Source organism: Homalodisca vitripennis, unplaced genomic scaffold (assembly GCF_021130785.1).
Source record: "Homalodisca vitripennis isolate AUS2020 unplaced genomic scaffold, UT_GWSS_2.1 ScUCBcl_531;HRSCAF=2766, whole genome shotgun sequence".
NCBI classification, from domain to species: Eukaryota; Metazoa; Arthropoda; class Insecta; order Hemiptera; family Cicadellidae; genus Homalodisca; species Homalodisca vitripennis.
Genome location: NW_025776664.1, coordinates 87,558 through 107,810, shown reverse-complemented (window position 1 = coordinate 107,810; position 20,253 = coordinate 87,558). Strand labels below are relative to the sequence as shown.

Genomic DNA, 20,253 nt, shown 5'->3' with positions numbered 1-20,253 from the left:
CACATCGTTTGTCTGAAGTGTGTTGTTGAGATCAGACAGCCAGCAGTTAGGAGTATGTCAAAGATTACATTCCTGCTTTGACACGGTTCTTGCATCAACGTACAACACCGTTCTGTTCCTCTGTGGCACATCGTTTGTCTGAAGTATGTTGTTGAGATCAGACAGCCAGCAGTTAGGAGTATGTCAAAGATTACATTTCTGCTTTGACACGGTTCTTGCATCAACGTACAACAATGTTCTGTTCCTCTGTGGCACATCGTTTGTCTGAAGTGTGTTGTTGAGATCAGACAGCCAGCAGTTAGGAGTATGTCAAATATTACATTCCTGCTTTGACACGGTTCTTGCATCAACGTACAACACTGTTCTGTTCCTCTGTGGCACATCGTTTGTCTGAAGTGTGTTGTTGAGATCAGACAGCCAGCAGTTAGGAGTATGTCAAAGATTACATTCCTGCTTTGACACGGTTCTTGCATCAACGTACAACATTGTTCTGTTCCTCTGTGGCACATCGTTTGTCTGAAGTGTGTTGTTGAGATCAGACAGCCAGCAGTTAGGAGTATGTCAAATATTACATTCCTGCTTTGACACGGTTCTTGCATCAACGTACAACAATGTTCTGTTCCTCTGTGGCACATCGTTTGTCTGAAGTGTGTTGTTGAGATCAGACAGCCAGCAGTTAGGAGTATGTCAAAGATTACATTCCTGCTTTGACACGGTTCTTGCATCAACGTACAACATTGTTCTGTTCCTCTGTGGCACATCGTTTGTCTGAAGTGTGTTGTTGAGATCAGACAGCCAGCAGTTAGGAGTATGTCAAAGATTACATTCCTGCTTTGACACGGTTCTTGCATCAACGTACAACAATGTTCTGTTCCTCTGTGGCACATCGTTTGTCTGAAGTATGTTGTTGAGATCAGACAGCCAGCAGTTAGGAGTATGTCAAAGATTACATTCCTGCTTTGACACGGTTCTTGCATCAACGTACAACAATGTTCTGTTCCTCTGTGGCACATCGTTTGTCTGAAGTGTGTTGTTGATATCATACAGTCACCATGTACAGCAAGTCTACTGTCCATCAAAATTGATCGTCATATCGTATTACAGTGTGGCTTGTAGAGAGACTTAATAAATTATTAATACATGCATTTTTACATTGTAATAATATTCTATACTATATTTGAATAACAGTAAAATATTATTTCTCATCATTAAAAAATGTAGAAAGTAATTCCTAAGTAATGCTGCTTTGAAATAATACTTTAGTACAATCCATTTTGGAACACTATTACCAACTAACATTTTATGTACACGTCTTGAATAGAAGTTACAATAATTTATCAAGGACTGTACAAACTCAATATATTTAACATAAACCAGGAAACATTACTTCTTAAATTTAAGTTTGAATTTTAAGTCATAGATAACGCACAGTTTTGTTATTGCTATGTCCTCCAAAATTAAGTAAAATTGTAGTTTTGATTGTTGACATTTTTCTTTAATATAATACTTTACAAGTTTATTAATTACAGTAAATATTGTTCTCATTTGTAAATTGCATTCAATATCATATTCTGCTAATATTGAAAATCTGTACAGGCGCTGAAAGTGTGACTCATTTAATCTTCAACCAAATTACTATTGCTGTACATTGGTTGAAGTTGACAAATAACCCCTGAACATGGGCTTAACTGCTGTAATTTCTTCTTCTTAAAACTAACCTTTTTATATTTTTAGGATTGAATTACCTTTAGGGCTAAAACATGCATCTTTAAGGGTCCTATTATTCTATTTGATTACAACCTGAAATGTTCTGCCCTTCGTACTTGAATCTCTTAATTTTTAGACGGAAAAATGTATAATTTGTGTGTTTGGTTGAAGACAAACCATGGCACAGATCAGTGACCTAAGGTAAGAAGGAGAAAATCGAGAACCTAGCGCAGTCATTATTAACAACCGTACTTGCACACTTGGTTGTTTCAGCGAAATGCTAGCGTAAGATTTAAGAATTAACTGAACTAATCCCCGGACCCCAGCACAACTCGTCGAATAAATCATTTATATCTCATGTAAGCTATAACTAATACACTCATGGTGTGTGTACACTATACTAATGGCGTAGTGTAGCGAGTACGGCGGTTATCGCGAGATAACCGAATCAAGCAACGTCGAGCGTGGCTGCTGCTTGGATGGGTGACCGCTGAGCGATCCTGTCCTTGCAAGCAGCCCGCCTGCCCGGCCGTTGGTGGTAGATCGGAAGTCACCTTGGTTAAGTGTTAGAGAGGGCTTTTTAGTCCTAACTTCACCTTGACTTACAATCAAAGATTCTACATTACACGCTATTGCGATTATAGGTAATGCCTCTAAACATGTAGGTGAATAAATGTATAGAGCTACTTTGTTTAATTGGACTTTATTTTTAACATACATAAAATTTAGTAACAAATAGTAACTGTCATATAACAATGATTATTAAGAAACGCAAATTAAAAAAATTGAGCCTTAAATAAAACATAAAATGTTGAGATCTTCTAATTCAACTATCATTGCATTAAACAGTTCTCTTGATCAGTCTTTTTGAACCGACTTCTCGGAATGCCTTCTCGTTTAAGGACGGAATCAATTTCCAGATCTCTGTTATCATTGTCTTCCTTTGCACCATCCCTATGACGGACCAAGATCCACGCCGACTCTGAAAATTAAAAAAATCTATTTACACAACAGAACCACAAACAGATCTCAAATCATTGCACATATTATAAATTTATTTGCGAATAATTTATGTATTTCCTGCGCATTAATGCAGTATACGAACAAGTTGAACAATCACATTATATTCCGATGTGTGATGTGCAGTTCACCTTAACGTAGTGAGAGTCCATACTAACTGGACTCCAGGGTTCAATGCCCCTCAAGGAGGCTTTACAACACTGTAAGGTTTCGTCAGCGTCAGGGATGTCCATTAACCACATCAACCGTAATACAATACAATACAATACACAGCTATCTAGAAACTTTGTGGCTTAGACACACCGGGCTTACATCAGATTACTCAGCTCAAACGCCACGCCAAGCACAACAATAAATGGTAACAGTGATCTCACTGTACTTAAAATTAATTCCACATATTAAATCACGTATACATTATGTAGAACGACAAGCTGTGTTTAATAACTAAACATAGAACATATTGGAATAATGAAACAAATTAAAAAGATTCGTGAAATTATGCTTTAGTTTGGTTTTTTATACGCTTTAGTGGTGCATTTTTTTTATATAAACAAAATGGTTTCCACTAAAACTTGTGTAAAAAGAATACAAGTGTTACTATCAATAACTATTTTAATACAATTTAAACTACTTACTCATAACTACATTTTATAGGTTAGAATACGTATAGACTGTTCAGAATGTTATTGATTGGCTGTTCTGCAATTATCATAGTTCTATTTACTAAAATTTCGTGTAGTATATTACATTTTACTATTCATACTTTAAAATCTTTATCAGTAAAATAACAAAGTTTACTTTCAATGTGTATAATGAAATATGATTTAAGATACTTTATTAAAAAATACAGTAGCATATTTATAGTTACAAGAGACAAAGTTAATTACATCAAAATCTCATTTTGACTTAATTATTCAAACGTCATTGACTTAAAGGAAGTTCACTTTATATCTGTAAAATATCTTTCAAGTACGAGGTTTTAATAAAGCTTAGTACTTTATATTGTACATCAAAGTCAAAGTTGTTATTATTTGTTGTCTACTTATTGTTATTAAGCTGTTCCAGTATTGTTATTAATACGTTTTAAGTCTAAATATTAATGTAAAATTGAATATGTCCGTTGAAATAAATTAAAATAAAGTTAAGATAGTAAACAATAAGAATTCTGTTTCAAATAGAATTGATAAATTCAAAAACATCAAGCGTTGAACACCTACTATTTTGGGCTGTAGTTACTCGTGTAAACGAGGGCGAATTTTACGAGATTTCTTTTCAGTCTAAAATAACTTACAATAATGCACCGTGTCAAACTATTACATTGCACAAAAATGTATATAAAGTATATATCCACCAATTTAGAGATTGGATTTTAAAGAACTCTTGGTCATTGTATGCTTGAATCTTCCTGTCCCTGTCGTCCAGATAAACTTATTGTATTGTATATTCTTGTAAAACTGTCTAGGTGGAGAAAAGAGGATTTCAACAGTCTTCCGATTTAACCAAAACCAGAAACGCCCTGGAATCGATATCCATTTTACACTTCCATTTAGCTATTATATGGTTATAAGTTAGGAATTATTGACTCTAATAGTTTGACTATGCGCATTATTCATATACACTAGCATTAGGTATACCCTTTAAATAAATAATTAGTACAAACTTTGTGTTTTTCCTACATAATTGCAACTATTTTATTAATTATCTCAATTGTGTAACCTATAAATGTTATGTATTTCCTTAGATATATTTACATATTTAGTACTTTTCATCATACTTACTGCTTTTAAACAAGTAGTAAAATGATTACACGTAGAGTATTATAGCACTTACCTGAGTATGCCAGGCACCATTCACTGAAAGAGGACAAACACCACTTCCCAGTTGGAGTAATCAGTATCCAACACCCAGTATTTAGAGGATTATGACACTAACCTAAGTGTGCCAGGGGCCCTAAGCTGAAACAGGACCACTACTGCCCAGTTGGAGTAATCAGTATCCAACACCCAGTATTTACAGAATAATGGTACTTAGCTGAGTGTGCCAGGGACCTTAAGCTGAAAACAGGACCACAACCACTGCCCAGTTGGAGTAATCAGTATCCAACACCCAGTATTTACAGAATAATGGTACTTATCTGAGTGAGCCAGGGGCCCCAAACTGAAACAGGACCACACTACTGCCCAGTTGGAGTAATCAGTATCCAACACCCAGTATTTACAGAATAATGGTACTTAATTTGAGTGTGCCAGGGACCCCAAACTGAAACAGGACCACACCACTGCCCAGTTGGAGTAATCAGTATCCAACACCCAGTATTTACAGAATAATGGTACTTAGCTGAGTGTGCCAGGGACCCCAAACTGAAACAGGACCACACCACTGCCCAGTTGGAGTAATCGGTATCCAATACCCAGTATTTATAGAAAAATTGTACTTACCTGAGTGTGCCAGGGATCCTAATCTGAAACAGGACCACACTACTGCCCAGATTGGAGTTAATCAGTATCCAACACCCAGTATTTACAGAATAATTGTACTTACCTAAGTGTGCCAGGGACCTTAAACTGAAACAGGGCCATACTACTGCCCAGTTGGAGTAATCAGTATCCAACACCCAGTATTTACAGAATAATGGTACTTAGCTGAGTGTGCCAGGGACCCCAAACTGAAACAGGACCACACCACTGCCCAGTTGGAGTAATCAGTATCCAACACCCAGTATTTACAGAATAATGGTACTTAGCTGAGTGTGCCAGGGACCCCAAACTGAAACAGGACCACACCACTGCCCAGTTGGAGTAATCAGTATCCAACACCCAGTATTTACAGAATAATTGGTACATATCTGAGTGAGCCAGGGGCCCCAAACTGAAACAGGACCACACACCACTGCCCAGTTGGAGTAATCAGTATCCAACACCCAGTAATTTACAGAATAATGGTACTTATACCTGAGTGTGCCAAGGGACCTTAAGCTGAAACAGTACCATACTACTGCCCAGTTGGAGTAATGAGTATCCAACACCCAGTATTTACAGAATAATGGTACTTAGCTGAGTGTGCCAGGGACCCAAACTGAAACAGGACCACAACCACTGCCCAGTTGGAGTAATCAGTATCCAACACCCAGTATTTACAGAATAATGTTACTTATCTGAGTGAGCCAGGGGCCCCAAACTGAAACAGGAACCACACTACTGCCCAGTTGGAGTAATCAGTATCCAACACCCAGTATTTACAGAATAATGGTACTTATTTGAGTGTGCCAGGGACCCCAAACTGAAACAGGACCACACCACTGCCCAGTTGGAGTAATCAGTATCCAACACCCAGTATTTACAGAATAATGGTACTTAGCTGAGAAGTGCCAGGGACCCCAAACTGAAAACAGGACACACACACTGCCCAGTTGGAGTAATCAGTATCCAACACCCAGTATTTTACAGAATAATGGTACTTAGCTGAGTGTGCCAGGGACCCCAAACTGAAACAGGACCACACCACTGCCCAGTTGGAGTAATCAGTATCCAACACCCAGTATTTACAGAATAATGGTACTTAGCTGAGTGTGCCCAGGGACCCCAAACTGAAACAGGACCACACCACTGCCCAGTTGGAGTAAATCAGTATCCAACACCCTAGTATTTACAGAATAATGGTACTTAGCTGAGTTGTGCCAGGGACCCCAAACTGAAACAGGACCACACACTACTGCCCAGTTGGAGTAATCGGTATCCAACACCCAGTATTTATAGAATAATTGTACTTACCTGAGTGTGCCAGGGATCCAAAACTTAAACAGGACCACACCACTGCCCAGTTGGAGTAATCAGTATCCAACACCCAGTATATACAGAATAATGGTACTTATCTGAGTTGTGCCAGGGACCCCAAACTGAAACAGGACCACACCACTGCCCAGTTGGAGTAATCGGTATCCAATACCCAGTATTTTATAGAAAAATTGTACTTACCTGAGTGTGCCAGGGATCCTAAATCTGAAACAGGACCACACTACTGCCCAGTTGGAGTAATCAGTATCCAACACCCAGTATTTACAGAATAATTGTACTTACCTAAGTGTGCCAGGGACCTTAAACTGAAACAGGGCCATTCTACTGCCCAGTTGGAGTAATCAGTATCCAACACCCAGTATTTACAGAATAATTGTACTTACCTGAGTGTGCCAGGGACCCTAAACTGAAACAGGGCCAAACTACACTGCCCAGTTGGAGTAATCAGTATCCAACACCCATATTTACAGAATAAAAGTACTTAGCTGAGTGTGCCAGGGACCCTAAACTGAAACAGGACCAAACTACTGCCCAGTTGGAGTAATCAGTATCCAACACCCAGTATTTACAGAATAATGGTACTTAAGCTGAGTTTGCCAGGGACCCTAAACTGAAACAGGGCCATACTACTGCCAGTTTGGAGTAATCAGTATCCAACACCCAGTAATTTACAGAATAATTGTACTTACCTGAGTGTGCCAGGGACCCTAAACTGAAACAGGGCCATACTACTGTCCAGTTGGAGTAATCAGTATCCAACACCCAGTATTTACAGAATAATTGTACTTACCTGAGTGTGCCAGGGACCCTAAACTGAAACAGGGCCATACTACTGCCCAGTTGGAGTAATCAGTATCCAACACCCAGTATTTACAGAATAATTGTACTTAACCCGAGTGTGCCAGGGATCCTAAACTGAAACAGGGCCATACTACTGCCCAGTTGGAGTAATCAGTATCCAACACCCAGTATTTACAAAATAATTGTACTTACCTGAGTGTGCCAGGGATCCTAAATCTGAAACAGGACCAACACTACTGCCCAGTTGGAGTAATCGGTATCCAACACCCAGTAATTTTACAGAATAATTGTACTTACCTGAGTGTGCCAGGGACCCTAAACTGAAACAGGACCATGCTACTGCCCAGTTGGAGTAATCAGTATCCAACACCCAGTATTTACAGAATAATCTGTACTTACCTGAGTGTGTGCCAGGGACCCTAAACTGAAACAGGGCATACTACTGCCCAGTTGGAGTAATCAGTATCCAACACCCAGTTATTTATAGAATAATTGTACTTACCCTGAGTGTGCCAGGGACCCTAAACTGAAACAGGGCCATACTACTGCCCAGTTGGAGTAATCAGTATCCAACACCCAGTATTTACATAATAATGGGTACTTACCTGAGTGTGCCAGGGACCCTAAACTGAAACAGGACCACACTACTGCCCAGTTGGAGTAATCAGTATCCAACACCCAGTATTTACATAATAATGGTACTTACCTGAGTGTGGCAGGGATCCTAAACTGAAACAGGACCACACTACTGCCCAGTTGGAGTAATCAGTATCCAACACCCAGTTATTTACAGAATAATTGTACTTACCTGAGTGTGCCAGGGACCCTAAACTGAAACAGGGGTCCATACTAACTGTCCAGTTGGAGTAATCAGTATCCAACACCCAGTATTTACAGAATAATTGTACTTACCTGAGTGTGCCAGGGACCCTAAACTGAAACAGGGCCATACTACTGCCCAGTTGGAGTAATCAGTATCCAACACCCAGTATTTACAGAATAATTGTACTTACCCGAGTGTGCCAGGGATCCTAAACTGAAACAGGGCCATACTACTACTGCCCAGTTGGAGTAATCAGTATCCAACACCCAGTATTTACAAAATAATTGTACTTACCTGAGTGTGCCAGGGATCCTAATCTGAAAACAGGACCACACTACTGCCCAGTTGGAGTAATCGGTATCCAACACCCAGTATTTACAGAATAATTGTACTTACCTGAGTGTGCACAGGGACCCTAAACTGAAACAGGGCCATGCTACTGCCCAGTTGGAGTAATCAGTATCCAACACACCCAGTATTTACAGAATAATTGTACTTACCCTGAGTGTGCCAGGGACCCTAAACTGAAACAGGGCCATACTACTGCCCAGTTGGAGTAATCAGTATCCAACACCCAGTATTTATAGAATAATTGTACTTACCTGAGTGTGCCAGGGACCCTAAACTGAAACAGGGCCATACTAACTGCCCCAGTTTGGAGTAATCAGTATCCAACACCCAGTATTTACCATAATAATGGTACTTACCTGAGTGTGCCAGGGACCCTAAACTGAAACAGGACCACACTACTGCCCAGTTGGAGTAATCAGTATCCAACACCCAGTATTTACAGAATAATGGTACTTACCTGAGTGTGCCAGGGATCCCTAAACTGAAACAGGACCACACCACTGCCCAGTTGGAGTAATCAGTATCCAACACCCAGTATTTACAGAATAATTGTACTTACCTGAGTGTGCCAGGGACCCTAAACTGAAACAGGACCACACCACTGCCCAGTTGGAGTAATCAGTATCCAACACCCAGTATTTACAGAATAATGGTACTTACCTGAGTGTGCCAGGGACCCTAAACTGAAACAAGACCACACCACTGCCCAGTTGGAGTAATCAGTATCCAACACCCAGTATTTCGATGTAATCCTTTGAATAACTGCAACAATTAAATAGCAGTTATGAAATTAGAATTAGAGTAATAGTTTCACTATTACGTACTAATATACGTACTTAACGTATGAAACAAACCTGTAAAACAATTTTGAAGTTTATGTTTCTACAACTATTAAATCTTAAAAACTATTCATACGTAAGCATGAATGTAAACCATCATAAAGAAATAAACTGATTTCAAGTTGGTTAGTGGATAGAACATAACAGCCAGAGAACGCATATGTTTTCAATAATCACCTGTTTTAAATTAAACAGAAATACTTTCATGAGATTAAACATGGAACTCTGGAAGCGTGTAGCGCAGAACCCTTTTGTCGCAGGTAGTTTATATCTACGAGTCACGTTCTAGATTTTAAGAGTTTTCGATTGATTAATGATTGATAAATTTCTTTTAATGAATGAAATGTTTTAAGCTCACACCACTTTGAACATAAGTTACTTTTAATTTTAAAATTAAAAATACAACTCTTAGTTATTAAGCGTTACTATAATGTCAGTTTAAAATTGAGAAGTAGCGTTTGGTTAACTTTTTTCTGTCCACACATCCTTTAGTATAAACTGTTAAAATACGTCTTAGAGTAATTTTCCAAACGTCACTCAGTGTAAGGTGACCACGGTCTTCTGGGTTCCTCAGATCGTGTAATGTCTCTAGTGATAATAATAATAATAATATTCTTTATTGCATCAACAACAATTTCACAATTGCATTGCATGCGTCAACATTTGAGGTATTAAACACACAATACTTAAATGTGAGAGTCAATAAACAAGGCAGTTAACAAGTGTTTGGAATTCCATGGTAACTGAACATCAGGACTGGGAAAATTGTTTGTTGATAATTTCAAGGATTTTCATCCCAGCGGCCCATCATGAACTCTTCAACGGATTAAAATGCCTTTAACACCAAGAGGCGTTTTAGTCGAGATTTGAATGTTTTGGGATCGTCGAGATGTTTAATTTCCTCAGGGAGCCTGTTGATGATTGTGACGCCAACCTGGGATGGCAAATGTCCGAATGCTGTTGTCCTGTGTTGCTCGGTTCGAAAGTTTGTCCCTGCCTCTCTTGTTTCATAGTGATGGACGTCCCTGCCCTGCACCAACTGGCATTTTAGTCGACAGTACAGGGCGACCTCGAGAATATAGAGACAGGGTAAAGTCAGCAATCCAAGCTCCCTGAAGGATCCTTTACACGACTCTCTAGGATTCAGTTTTGAAAGAATTCATTCTGATCGCTTTCTTTTTTTGTTCTAAATAATCTTTCGAATTTGTATTTAGAACAACTTCCCCACAGCCTAAGGCCGTAAGATAAATGTGGATGTATGAGACCAAAATAAGCCGTTTTCAATACATCCGTGGAACAAAATTTTGAAAGGTTGCGTAAAACATAAATGCCTGAAGCAACCTTTGAGCAGAACAACCTCTAGTGTAATTTATTGATTATCCCATCCGACATATATGTTCATATTTTCTTTCAAATATGGCATCTGGGTTTGGTCTCCCTCTGTAATTTGGTAAAGACAAAACTTATCCACACCTTGGGAAAGAGAATAAGATAAAATTTTAATAGCTTAAACCACCCCTCGAGATCATCAGCATCCATCCTCGATTAAACAGGTACGGAAGAAATAGAATGAACCATTGGCCAAATTGAGGGATAGAATATAATAGTTACTGCTATGGAACCTAACTCAATTAAAATTTCGAGATAAATCTTCTCATTTGTAGGCTTAAATTTTGCATGAAACTTAATTTCTACATAGAGAAAAATAAGCTCTATGATGGTGGATATCCAACCATGAAGCTAGGCTGAGAATCATTGAAACCCACCACTTAGTGTGTACACATTGCAACAGCCGTACTTTGTCAGTTACATTGAATGACCTCTCAATGTTTAATGATATTCAAGATAACCTTATTCCTAATAATAATATATAAAATTTGTTAATTTAATGGAATTAATAGACGTAATTCCTGTTGTCAAGAACGTAGACAGGAATAACTGTTGGGGGGAGGGCTCCAGGCAACTAATATTTTCTCGTAGTGGACAGAGAGTAAGGCTCCATTTTGTTCCTTAAAAAGTTCTTGACCCGTTTCCTCCTTGTTGAGAACGATCTTTCAGCAGTACATGTCAGTAATACTGAATTATTTAAATAATTAAAATCGTTTACTTAAATAGTAATTTAAACATTGAAAATTATGGGGGGCCGGACTTCTTGAACTCCACCTCCCCCAACTCACTACGTCCTTGTCTATTGTTATTTATAGTCTAAGCATAAGATAATTTATATATCTATTTTGATTGTACCATACTCATCTGGTTTATTATGTGAAACATCCTTTGGACAAAATACATAGTATCTGTGATACCATCACTCTTTACAGAAAACACATGAACACACACCAGCAATTAGGCTCTCTCTGCAGAGTCCAAAGACTGGGCAAGTGATCAGACCAGGCTGTGAACTCCTCTTCAATACGTACTTAGGCCAGTATAAATCACTGTGAATTTCTGATGTCCTTTCTGACTTGAATGGGCTCATACATTTGGATTTACGATATTAGCTAGGGTTTCTTTTTCCTTTCACCTACTACCCTACTTTTGGCTTAAGTATGAAGATTAACTGTATTCTTCTATTCATTAGGAGGGAAATAGTAGTGGGAGTGGGTCAATCTCCATTTTTGTGTCCGAAAGTGGTGGTATTCTCTAAATTTTTAAATACGCATGCAAAAGGGAACTGGCTTTTTGTTTGTAAGTTTAATGAATTATTTACAATTACTTTTTAGCGTGTGGTACAGTAAATTAAGATTGTAATCTAAGCGTTAGAGACGGCTATCACTCAGGGACTAGCAAAAGTTCTCTCCCACCAGTCTATCAGTCCGCATGATATCTTTAAAACTATTTTGTATAGTCTTGAAATTTTGCATGAAGTCAAATTTCTACATAGTCGAAATGGAGTTTGATCATACCTCGTGCAATTTGGCTGTACGTTAGCGAAGCTTACTGCTTAGCAGTATCTCCAGCACAAACAAACTATACACTTGAATTATGCATGAAACTTCCCCTTGAATAAAAGTGAAATTAAGGTATCCTTCGAATGGGATTGCGCAGACCATTAGCGAAGCCGGATTAATCTATGAACTGGAACGTTTGAACTCTTTCATATCACACAGGGATCTAACAAAATTCCTAATCTGTGTGTTTAGTTGTCGGTCTGTCCACCTTCTGTAGGAAATCTCGAGAACAAATTGAGATTTAGATTTGGAATCTTAAATGAAACTTCAGCGAAGGTTGTTTTACCACATCTAGTACAACGTACTCTTACCTTGTAATTAATTAAGCCGTCCCCGACACGAGACTGTTAGATTGAAAGGTGATTTAAAGGCGTACCACAAAAATGCATTGATTAATTCACTTATCATCTACCCTCTTTCATGCTGTTATGACAATTTATTGTTATTTCGGTATATCGTTAACACGCTGTTGTGTGTTGTATTAGGCTGCAATAGTCGCAAGTAATTGACTGCATATTTAAGTAAAACGTCAACGAGTAATGGTTTTGGCAGTAATCATAATAATTATTCGTCCTTACTTGGAATTGGGAAAGTGACAAGCAGTTTGCCCTCCATTTTGTTCGAGTCCTCCAGCACCGCAGTTCCATTGATGCTGCGCGCCGTGCTGGAGCTGCTGGAACATGAGTGGACAGAAACTGTTTATAACCTTCGTTATTTGTGTATTCATGTGTTATTGTGTGTTGTATGTACCTGGTACCATGCTATAATTATAATAACAAAAGATGAGAACAACGAACGATCATATTTTAATCGTCCTTTAACTGCGTTAAGTAATTCGCTCGTTAACTCCTTAAAGATGATCAATTAGTGTCAGAATGTGTCAGTGTTAATATTATTCGTAATCTAAATTCTTTATTATACAAATTTTTAATCTTCGAGCTTCAGTGATCAAAGAAGATTTTATATAGACAAAGCAACATTTATATAAATATATATATATATATATATATATATATATATATATATATATATATATATACATTTAGTTATAAGGAGTTAAATTGTACATAGTTACAGTACATTATCTTTGTATTTCCGCACAATTTTAACTACTTAAGACAATTAATCATAAAATTAACTAGTCTAATAGCAATCTTTATACGTTAATAGGGATAAATCTCTTTGTAATCACTTGATTGTCTGAAGTAAACAAAGAACTTTTTTTTTAATTTGTTCAATATTAAATGGGTAATTAAGTTTTTTCAAGATAAATTAAATAATGGAATTGGTGAAAGTTAAAAAAATTGTTAGTGATGATTTAAAAAAAGTTTAGACTACAAAATACATACATCATATTTTGGTCAGAAACATACTCAAGCTTTTTAAAAAGGGGTGGGGCGTACTTAAATCAGAGTATAGACTTCACTGAATAAGAGTTAGATAATCCATTAGTCTCACCATTTTACTCGGAAAATTGCGTGAAACCAAAGATAAGTTTTTATAACCTTTGAGCTTATATTTTTTGGAGAAATCTTTTTTGCAACTAGTTTTGCAAATACTACAGAAAATTTGTTGTCGCGTTCATTAAATATATCATAAATAATTTACAGTGCAACCACACGTAGTAAAGGATAATGTTGCTAAACACAATTCAGGGAATCTCAAATTAATTTTCATTTAAAACAAATATTGAAACGAAAATATTTTATTTCACAGAAGAGTAAATGGTTACAGTAAAATTTATTTTTAAATTTCCCGGTCCCTTGGAACAACTCCCCCCCCCCCACACTTGCCTGAGAGGTTCCTGGGAGTTGAACACGTCCACAACTTCAGTGTCGGGGTTTATGAAGTACATCGCTGTCACAAATTTTCCGATCCTATGGAACAACTCGCCTCACCCCACACTTATTTTAGAGGTTCCTGGGAGTTGAACACGTCCACAACTCCATTGTCGGGGTTGAGGGAGTACATCGCTGTCACACATTCCCCGGTCCTATGGAACAACTTCACTCCAACCACTTATTTTAGAGGTTCCTGGGAGTTGAACACGTCCACAACTCCATTGTCGGGGTTGAGGGAGTACATCGCTGTCACACATTCCCCGGTCCCTTGGAAATACTTCACTCCAACCACTTACCTAACAGGTTCCTGGGAGTTGAACACGTCCACAACTCCATTGTCGGGGTTGAGGGAGTACATCGCTGTCACACATTCCCCGGTCCCTTGGAAATACTTCACTCCAACCACTTACCTAACAGGTTCCTGGGAGTTGAACACGTCCACAACTCCATTGTTGGGGTTGAGGGAGTACATCGCTGTCACACATTCCCCGGTCCCTTGGAAATACTTCACTCCAACCACTTACCTAACAGGTTCCTGGGAGTTGAACACGTCCACAACTCCAGTGTTGGGGTTGAGGGAGTACATCGCTGTCACACATTTCCCAGTCCCTTGGAACAACTCCGTACCGTACGTCTCCTTCTGGTACCACGTGCCCATGTACTAAACGTCACACTATCATTACAAATGAAAAATGGTTCGTGGATAAAATACAACAAATCAAAAAAAACTAATTTGAATACAACTAAGAATATAATTACTGAATAGTGCCAAAATTATGCATAAAGCAATGTATAATATTTACCATTTGCGTAATACACGTTTAATATATGTTAATCGATAAAAATTCATCACCAATGTCCTCGAATGAGGGATGACGCAAATGCAACTTATATTATGCAGCATCAGATAGGAACCTTCATAATATAGACAGCGTAATATTTATAACGGATAATATCTGTTTTAGATATTAGTTCAGGAGCATCCAAGAAAACAATCAGATAGAGGAACGTAAATCTAAAAGATTTGTTTTTTCGTGTTTCTGTGTGCGTTTTATAGAAAAAGACACAGATTTTTAAGTATCCTTGAACATACGTTGATAATAAAATTACTTTGTGATTCCAGTTGCGAAAGTTCCAAGTTTCCAATTATAAATTGCATGGCAAATTAAAACTTTTACAAGTTACTAAAATTGTATAATATTGCATAATCTGCTAAATCTGTACAAATGTTTTTCAAAATACGTAAAGAACTGTTTTAATGACTTCCTTTTATATCAATAATCATATTCCTATTTTGGAAGACCGTAAGATTAAATATCAAATTAAATTAAAACCAAGAATCATATACAAATAACAAGAAGGAAAACCTCAAGATGACGCAATAAGAAATATTTGCCGGTACAAGCAATGTAATTCTCTAGCATGTAGCAGTAATATATCACATGATCAGTAATTTTAATGTTATTGGAAGTATACATTTATTGCATTTTTTAAAATTATTGAACCATTTATTTGTTTGAACATATAAAAAAGCCACCAAAATACATATTTGGGTTAACTGATAGGAGAATTAAAACATGGATATCTTTATGGAAAATTCACCATATGCTCTTCCTCCACAATAATACCTATGCTGAATAGGAGAGCCCTCTCTATTTACCACAGCAGTTGATTCAGTTTCACTTGTCTTGTAAAATTTCTACAAAGACTTCATGTGCTGGGTTATCATGCTTTTGAGATTCATTCTGTAAGCAGCAGCAACAGTTGTAGAAAGTGTACTATCGTCCTTTCTCTGGACAATCGAAAATATTGGCCATCCACTACATATATAGGCTATATATTTATTTGTCTAACTGGGACTTTTCAACAATTTTAGCCAAATACGGTTCTATTACGCAAGGAAAAGTACCCCCAAGCAATGTTCTTGTGGCACTTAATTTATTTATTCAAAATACATTCAGTTAACGCCTAAAATAACACAGAAGTGAACTGTTACAACTAGTTTACTAGCTGGCCTATACTTTCTACTAGAGTTTGCCGTGGAACATTTACCTCCACAAGATTGAAGGGATGTTTGACTGTGACATTGGGACAGCCACCGACTGCTATGTACTGCGCATGCGCCAGACCAGCCTGGAGACAGCTCCACAGGACAGAGTACACGACGATCATAACTGTGAATGACAGTGATAAATTAGTCAAAAATATACATGACACAGGAGATTGGAATTATTTTTGTAGATAAAAATGTAACACATGAAATCTAATAAACTGATATTTCTAAAGTTTCGTTTTTAGCAGTTAAATATAAATCTAGCAAACTCGTTGTTACCATTACTACTATACCATACTATTTTTGTTTATTGAACAATAGTGGATATATTAGTGAGGTACTTTGACGTCTGAAAAACCTTTTTGTCTTTCATTAAAAGGACATTATGTTCTGTTCTGTTCATTTAGGAAAAATAGATTATTAAACCTTTCACTATATTTGGTCCTAAAAAGGACCTTTGCGCTGCTTCAGGAGAGGACCGCCTCCTGTCGAGTTGTCACGAGGAGGGATGAAGGGAACTATCTCAGCTTGTCACCTTGGAAAAAAGGGAGGTTCGCTTTATTCCAACCTCTTTTACAGTAAGGGGTAGAGGAGAACCCTTGCCTCCTTCCCTATGGTGCCTCACCTTTAAGCTTTAAAACGCATTTAACACTTAGGGTGCCTCACCCACTCCAAAAATCATCCTCCTCAGTAAACTAGACCCTTCGACTAGCCCTTTTTGCCCCAATACCTTGACATTTGCATTTAGCGATGTGCCGCTCCTGGACATACATTGGGTTGCCCAGTCGTAAGTGACACATCGGATTTAGTTGTACAAAGACTATGTTCTACTTACTCAAAGCACTAGAATTATACAAAAATTAAACATGACATATCTTTCCTTGACATATATCATTTCCAAATCAATACAGATTATATCAATAATAACTGTGATTTTTGTCAAGGATGTGAATAGGTAGTTACGAGCTGATATAATTCACTTATATGCTGTTTGTGACACAATGGTTTGAAATTAAGAACTTCTATCATCAAAGAAAAATGTACAGTCACTTAACTTGAATATGATTTGTCGGTAATTACTAAGATATTTTGAATATTGGTAATCCAGAGCAATTTATAGATTTAATGTTTGTTATATTTTAATTTTATGTAAACATGTAATATAATCATAATATAGAATTAGGTTATTCTAGTCTTAGAACTCAAAAGGCTATTTTCATTCAAACCATTGCAAGACTCCTAAAGTATACACGTAATTTATTCCATCTCATTTCAAGTAAATTATTCAAATTTTCTTGGATTGGTTATCAATGATACTTTTTTGTGCGTAAAAAATTGCTTCCCTACTCACTAAATTCACAAACCCTTCCACCCAGGTCAGATACTCTGTGGCAACCGCAGTGAATCTTCTAAGTATTCCTACTCCAGAAAAGGGTTAGTCAGGATTATACCTCGTGCAGGCTTTAGAGAACCTTGCAGACACATTTTCCAATCCTTAAAAATTTTACCATCCACTGTATTTTTACCCTGCAATGTATGCTTTTCATGAGATTTAACTTAGACCTATTTTACAGCAGGAATCATGAGCATTCTTATTTTACTAGAAACCCTTCTCTACTACATTACCCGTTTCACAAAACTAGCTTCTTTAAACAAATCTCCTTAGTTACAACTGCATCAAGAATAATACCCATCTCCCAACCATAATTAAAAACTCTAGAGTTTCCCTTTGCTCACTGTTTTTACAGTATTGAAGAATATATATCACTCTCTTCATAACTATATTCATGACATGGGGCTCAGACTATTTTATTTTTAAAACTTTATAACTTTTGATATCATTAAACGATACAAATGTTTGTAACTTTACACTTTTAGATTAGAATTTTAATCCCTCCCCTAGCTTTGAAAAACATTTTACAATTGATTTACAATTTTTTAGCTTATTTAATATTATGGAATTAATTTAATTTAGTGTGTGAATACATATATAATTACTAGTCTTTTGTAGTTCTTTATATAATTTATCTATTTATTTATCATATTGAATTTTATCTTATTCTTAGGCTATTATTTTAGGTATATTGTAATGCACCTCTCCATATTGTTTTTAAAAATTACTTAACGCTTGTCTTTTTCGTACAACACAAATGAGTTTTTCGATCAATCTATACAGAAATGTCGAATAAGAAAGGAATCGATTTTACGTTTTTTTCGATATAGAGCTGGAAAGTAGAACACAACTAAACGTTACCAGATAGCAATCCCTGTGTTGTGGTATTCGTTTAAGCAAACCAAACAAATCAAGGCTCCAGGTGTTTATTTACCTTGTGGCAGACGACGCAACAATGTCCCTGTGTGTCATGATTGGCAACAAAATACGGACGTGGAGAGCTTATTTTATTATTTTGGTATACCAAATTAACCTAAAATTAGCGGAGTTGTAGCTTTTTGTTTGAATTGATCTTTTTAGCGTGTTGATCGTTCTTTTGTATGAAATATTTGGTGAAACTCAGAGATTTTTTTCTCTAAATAAATTTGAGATCGACGGTTTCTACTGTTTATAGAAAAGTTTACGTTATAAATTTAGGTTTTATAGTAAATAACAAGTAAACAAATAATTCCCTATTGACTAATTTACAAGCATAAACAAAAATAACATTAATAAGATAATGTTTTAAAATTTTATTTATTTAAAATGTTTATTTTTCCGTTAATAGTTCAACAGAAATTTTACTTCATGATCTATACGTTAGGAGATTCATTAACCATCAACTTAAATTAATAACCAGTTATCGCTGTTAACTTTGCTAATACAAGGATTTTAATCAAAAATCCAGAAGAATCGAGTACATAAAGTAAGTCGCTGTGGTAGCAAACATGTGGGAGTTCGAAGTCCATATTATCTAAGAATGTTAACATTGTTTTATTTCGATTTCGTTCGATTTCAAATCCTCTCTTGGTCCCTTAGATGTACTCTCCATGTTCAGACTATCTAACTCTGCTGCACCCTTTTGTGTAATCACCAAATATACCAGTCGACAATAGTCGACTGTTGCAAAATAAAACTATATAAGAGTTGAAAACAGATATAGGGAAATATGATTGATGTTCATAAAGGTTCGCTTTATTAAAGAGCTTTTTTAACACTTAAACATGGGTTAAAATTGTGAAATTAATGAGATTTTGCACTTTGAAAGTATTTTTGGTTGTAATACATTAAAATAGCTTCATAAATTTACTGCATTTTTAGTATTTTTAACCTATTAAAAATAGCATGAGAGAAATGTTATGGGTTGTGTTTTAGTTCAGGTAAAACAATCACTGAAATATAAAACTGGCATCAATTGTGTAACCACTAATAGGCGATTTCTTGTTGGAAATTACCTCACAACGTTTGATACTTTTACAGTTTTAACAGTTCAGCAATATTACAGTTTATATTTTTAAAACACATGACGATAAAAAACGCAGGTCTTCCTGTTGAGAATCGAGGCGATTCAAAAGTTCAATTTAAAACCCCTTCCAACCTGTGTTTGCGGTAAAATTAATTTCAAAGTGATTATTTTGTTGGAATTGTTTAAACATTACGCATTGTGACTATAGTAACACGACCGTAATAAACTACAACAATCGTACAGGTTTTACTCACCTGCTGCAGGACAGCGAGGAGACTACAGTAGGACAAGGATGAGGAACAGGTCGCAGTAATCGACACAATCAGCTGATTGTAATGTGCAAGTCAGGAACAGCTGGCAGGAGCTGTGGTCACGGCCACCTTGAGCGTTGTGACCGCAGTTAAAGTCAGACCAGCGCTGTGCATTCCAGATACATCAGACATAACCTTAAAATGTGTGACTTTTATTCAAAATTATATTTTAGACATCTTTTTAACGCTCCCATGCTATTTAAATGGGGAAACATACACATAGTTAGGTACACTTATCTCCCTAACCACTAATCCTACAAACCTGAAACTTTAGCACTGGTAATAAGTGAGGTAATATGGAGTATCTAACAATATGTAACAATCACAAACTGTCATTTGTCAACATCAGCTGTCACAAAAAAAG

At 36.8% G+C, this 20,253-nt stretch overlaps 1 protein-coding gene across 1 annotated transcript; it reads right to left on the bottom strand.

Annotated features, from left to right (window-relative positions):
* Positions 1 to 2,538: 2,538 nt before the first annotated feature.
* Positions 2,539 to 16,311, bottom strand: LOC124370824 (apolipoprotein D-like). Its single transcript, XM_046829124.1, has 5 exons — positions 16,180 to 16,311; positions 14,652 to 14,788; positions 12,865 to 12,959; positions 9,157 to 9,258; positions 2,539 to 2,689 (listed from the first exon to the last, which is right to left on the bottom strand). The coding sequence occupies exons 1-5, from the start codon at positions 16,297 to 16,299 to the stop codon at positions 2,541 to 2,543; spliced, it is 603 nt and encodes a 200-aa protein (XP_046685080.1). The 5' UTR covers positions 16,300 to 16,311; the 3' UTR covers positions 2,539 to 2,540.
* Between the last annotated feature and the right edge of the window lie 3,942 nt (positions 16,312 to 20,253).

Bases quoted from the DNA above. Each gene is read 5' to 3' on its own strand.
- LOC124370824 (XM_046829124.1), bottom strand. From the start codon at position 16,299: ATGATCGTCGTGTACTCTGTCCTGTGGAGCTGTCTCCAGGCTGGTCTG. The intron at 12,960-14,651 runs GTAAGTGGTTGG...CTCATGTTCCAG, and splicing joins AACTCCCAGGAACCTGTTAG to CAGCTCCAGCACGGCGCGCA. The intron at 9,259-12,864 runs GTAAGGACGAAT...TAATTGTTGCAG, and splicing joins TGTCACTTTCCCAATTCCAA to TTATTCAAAGGATTACATCG.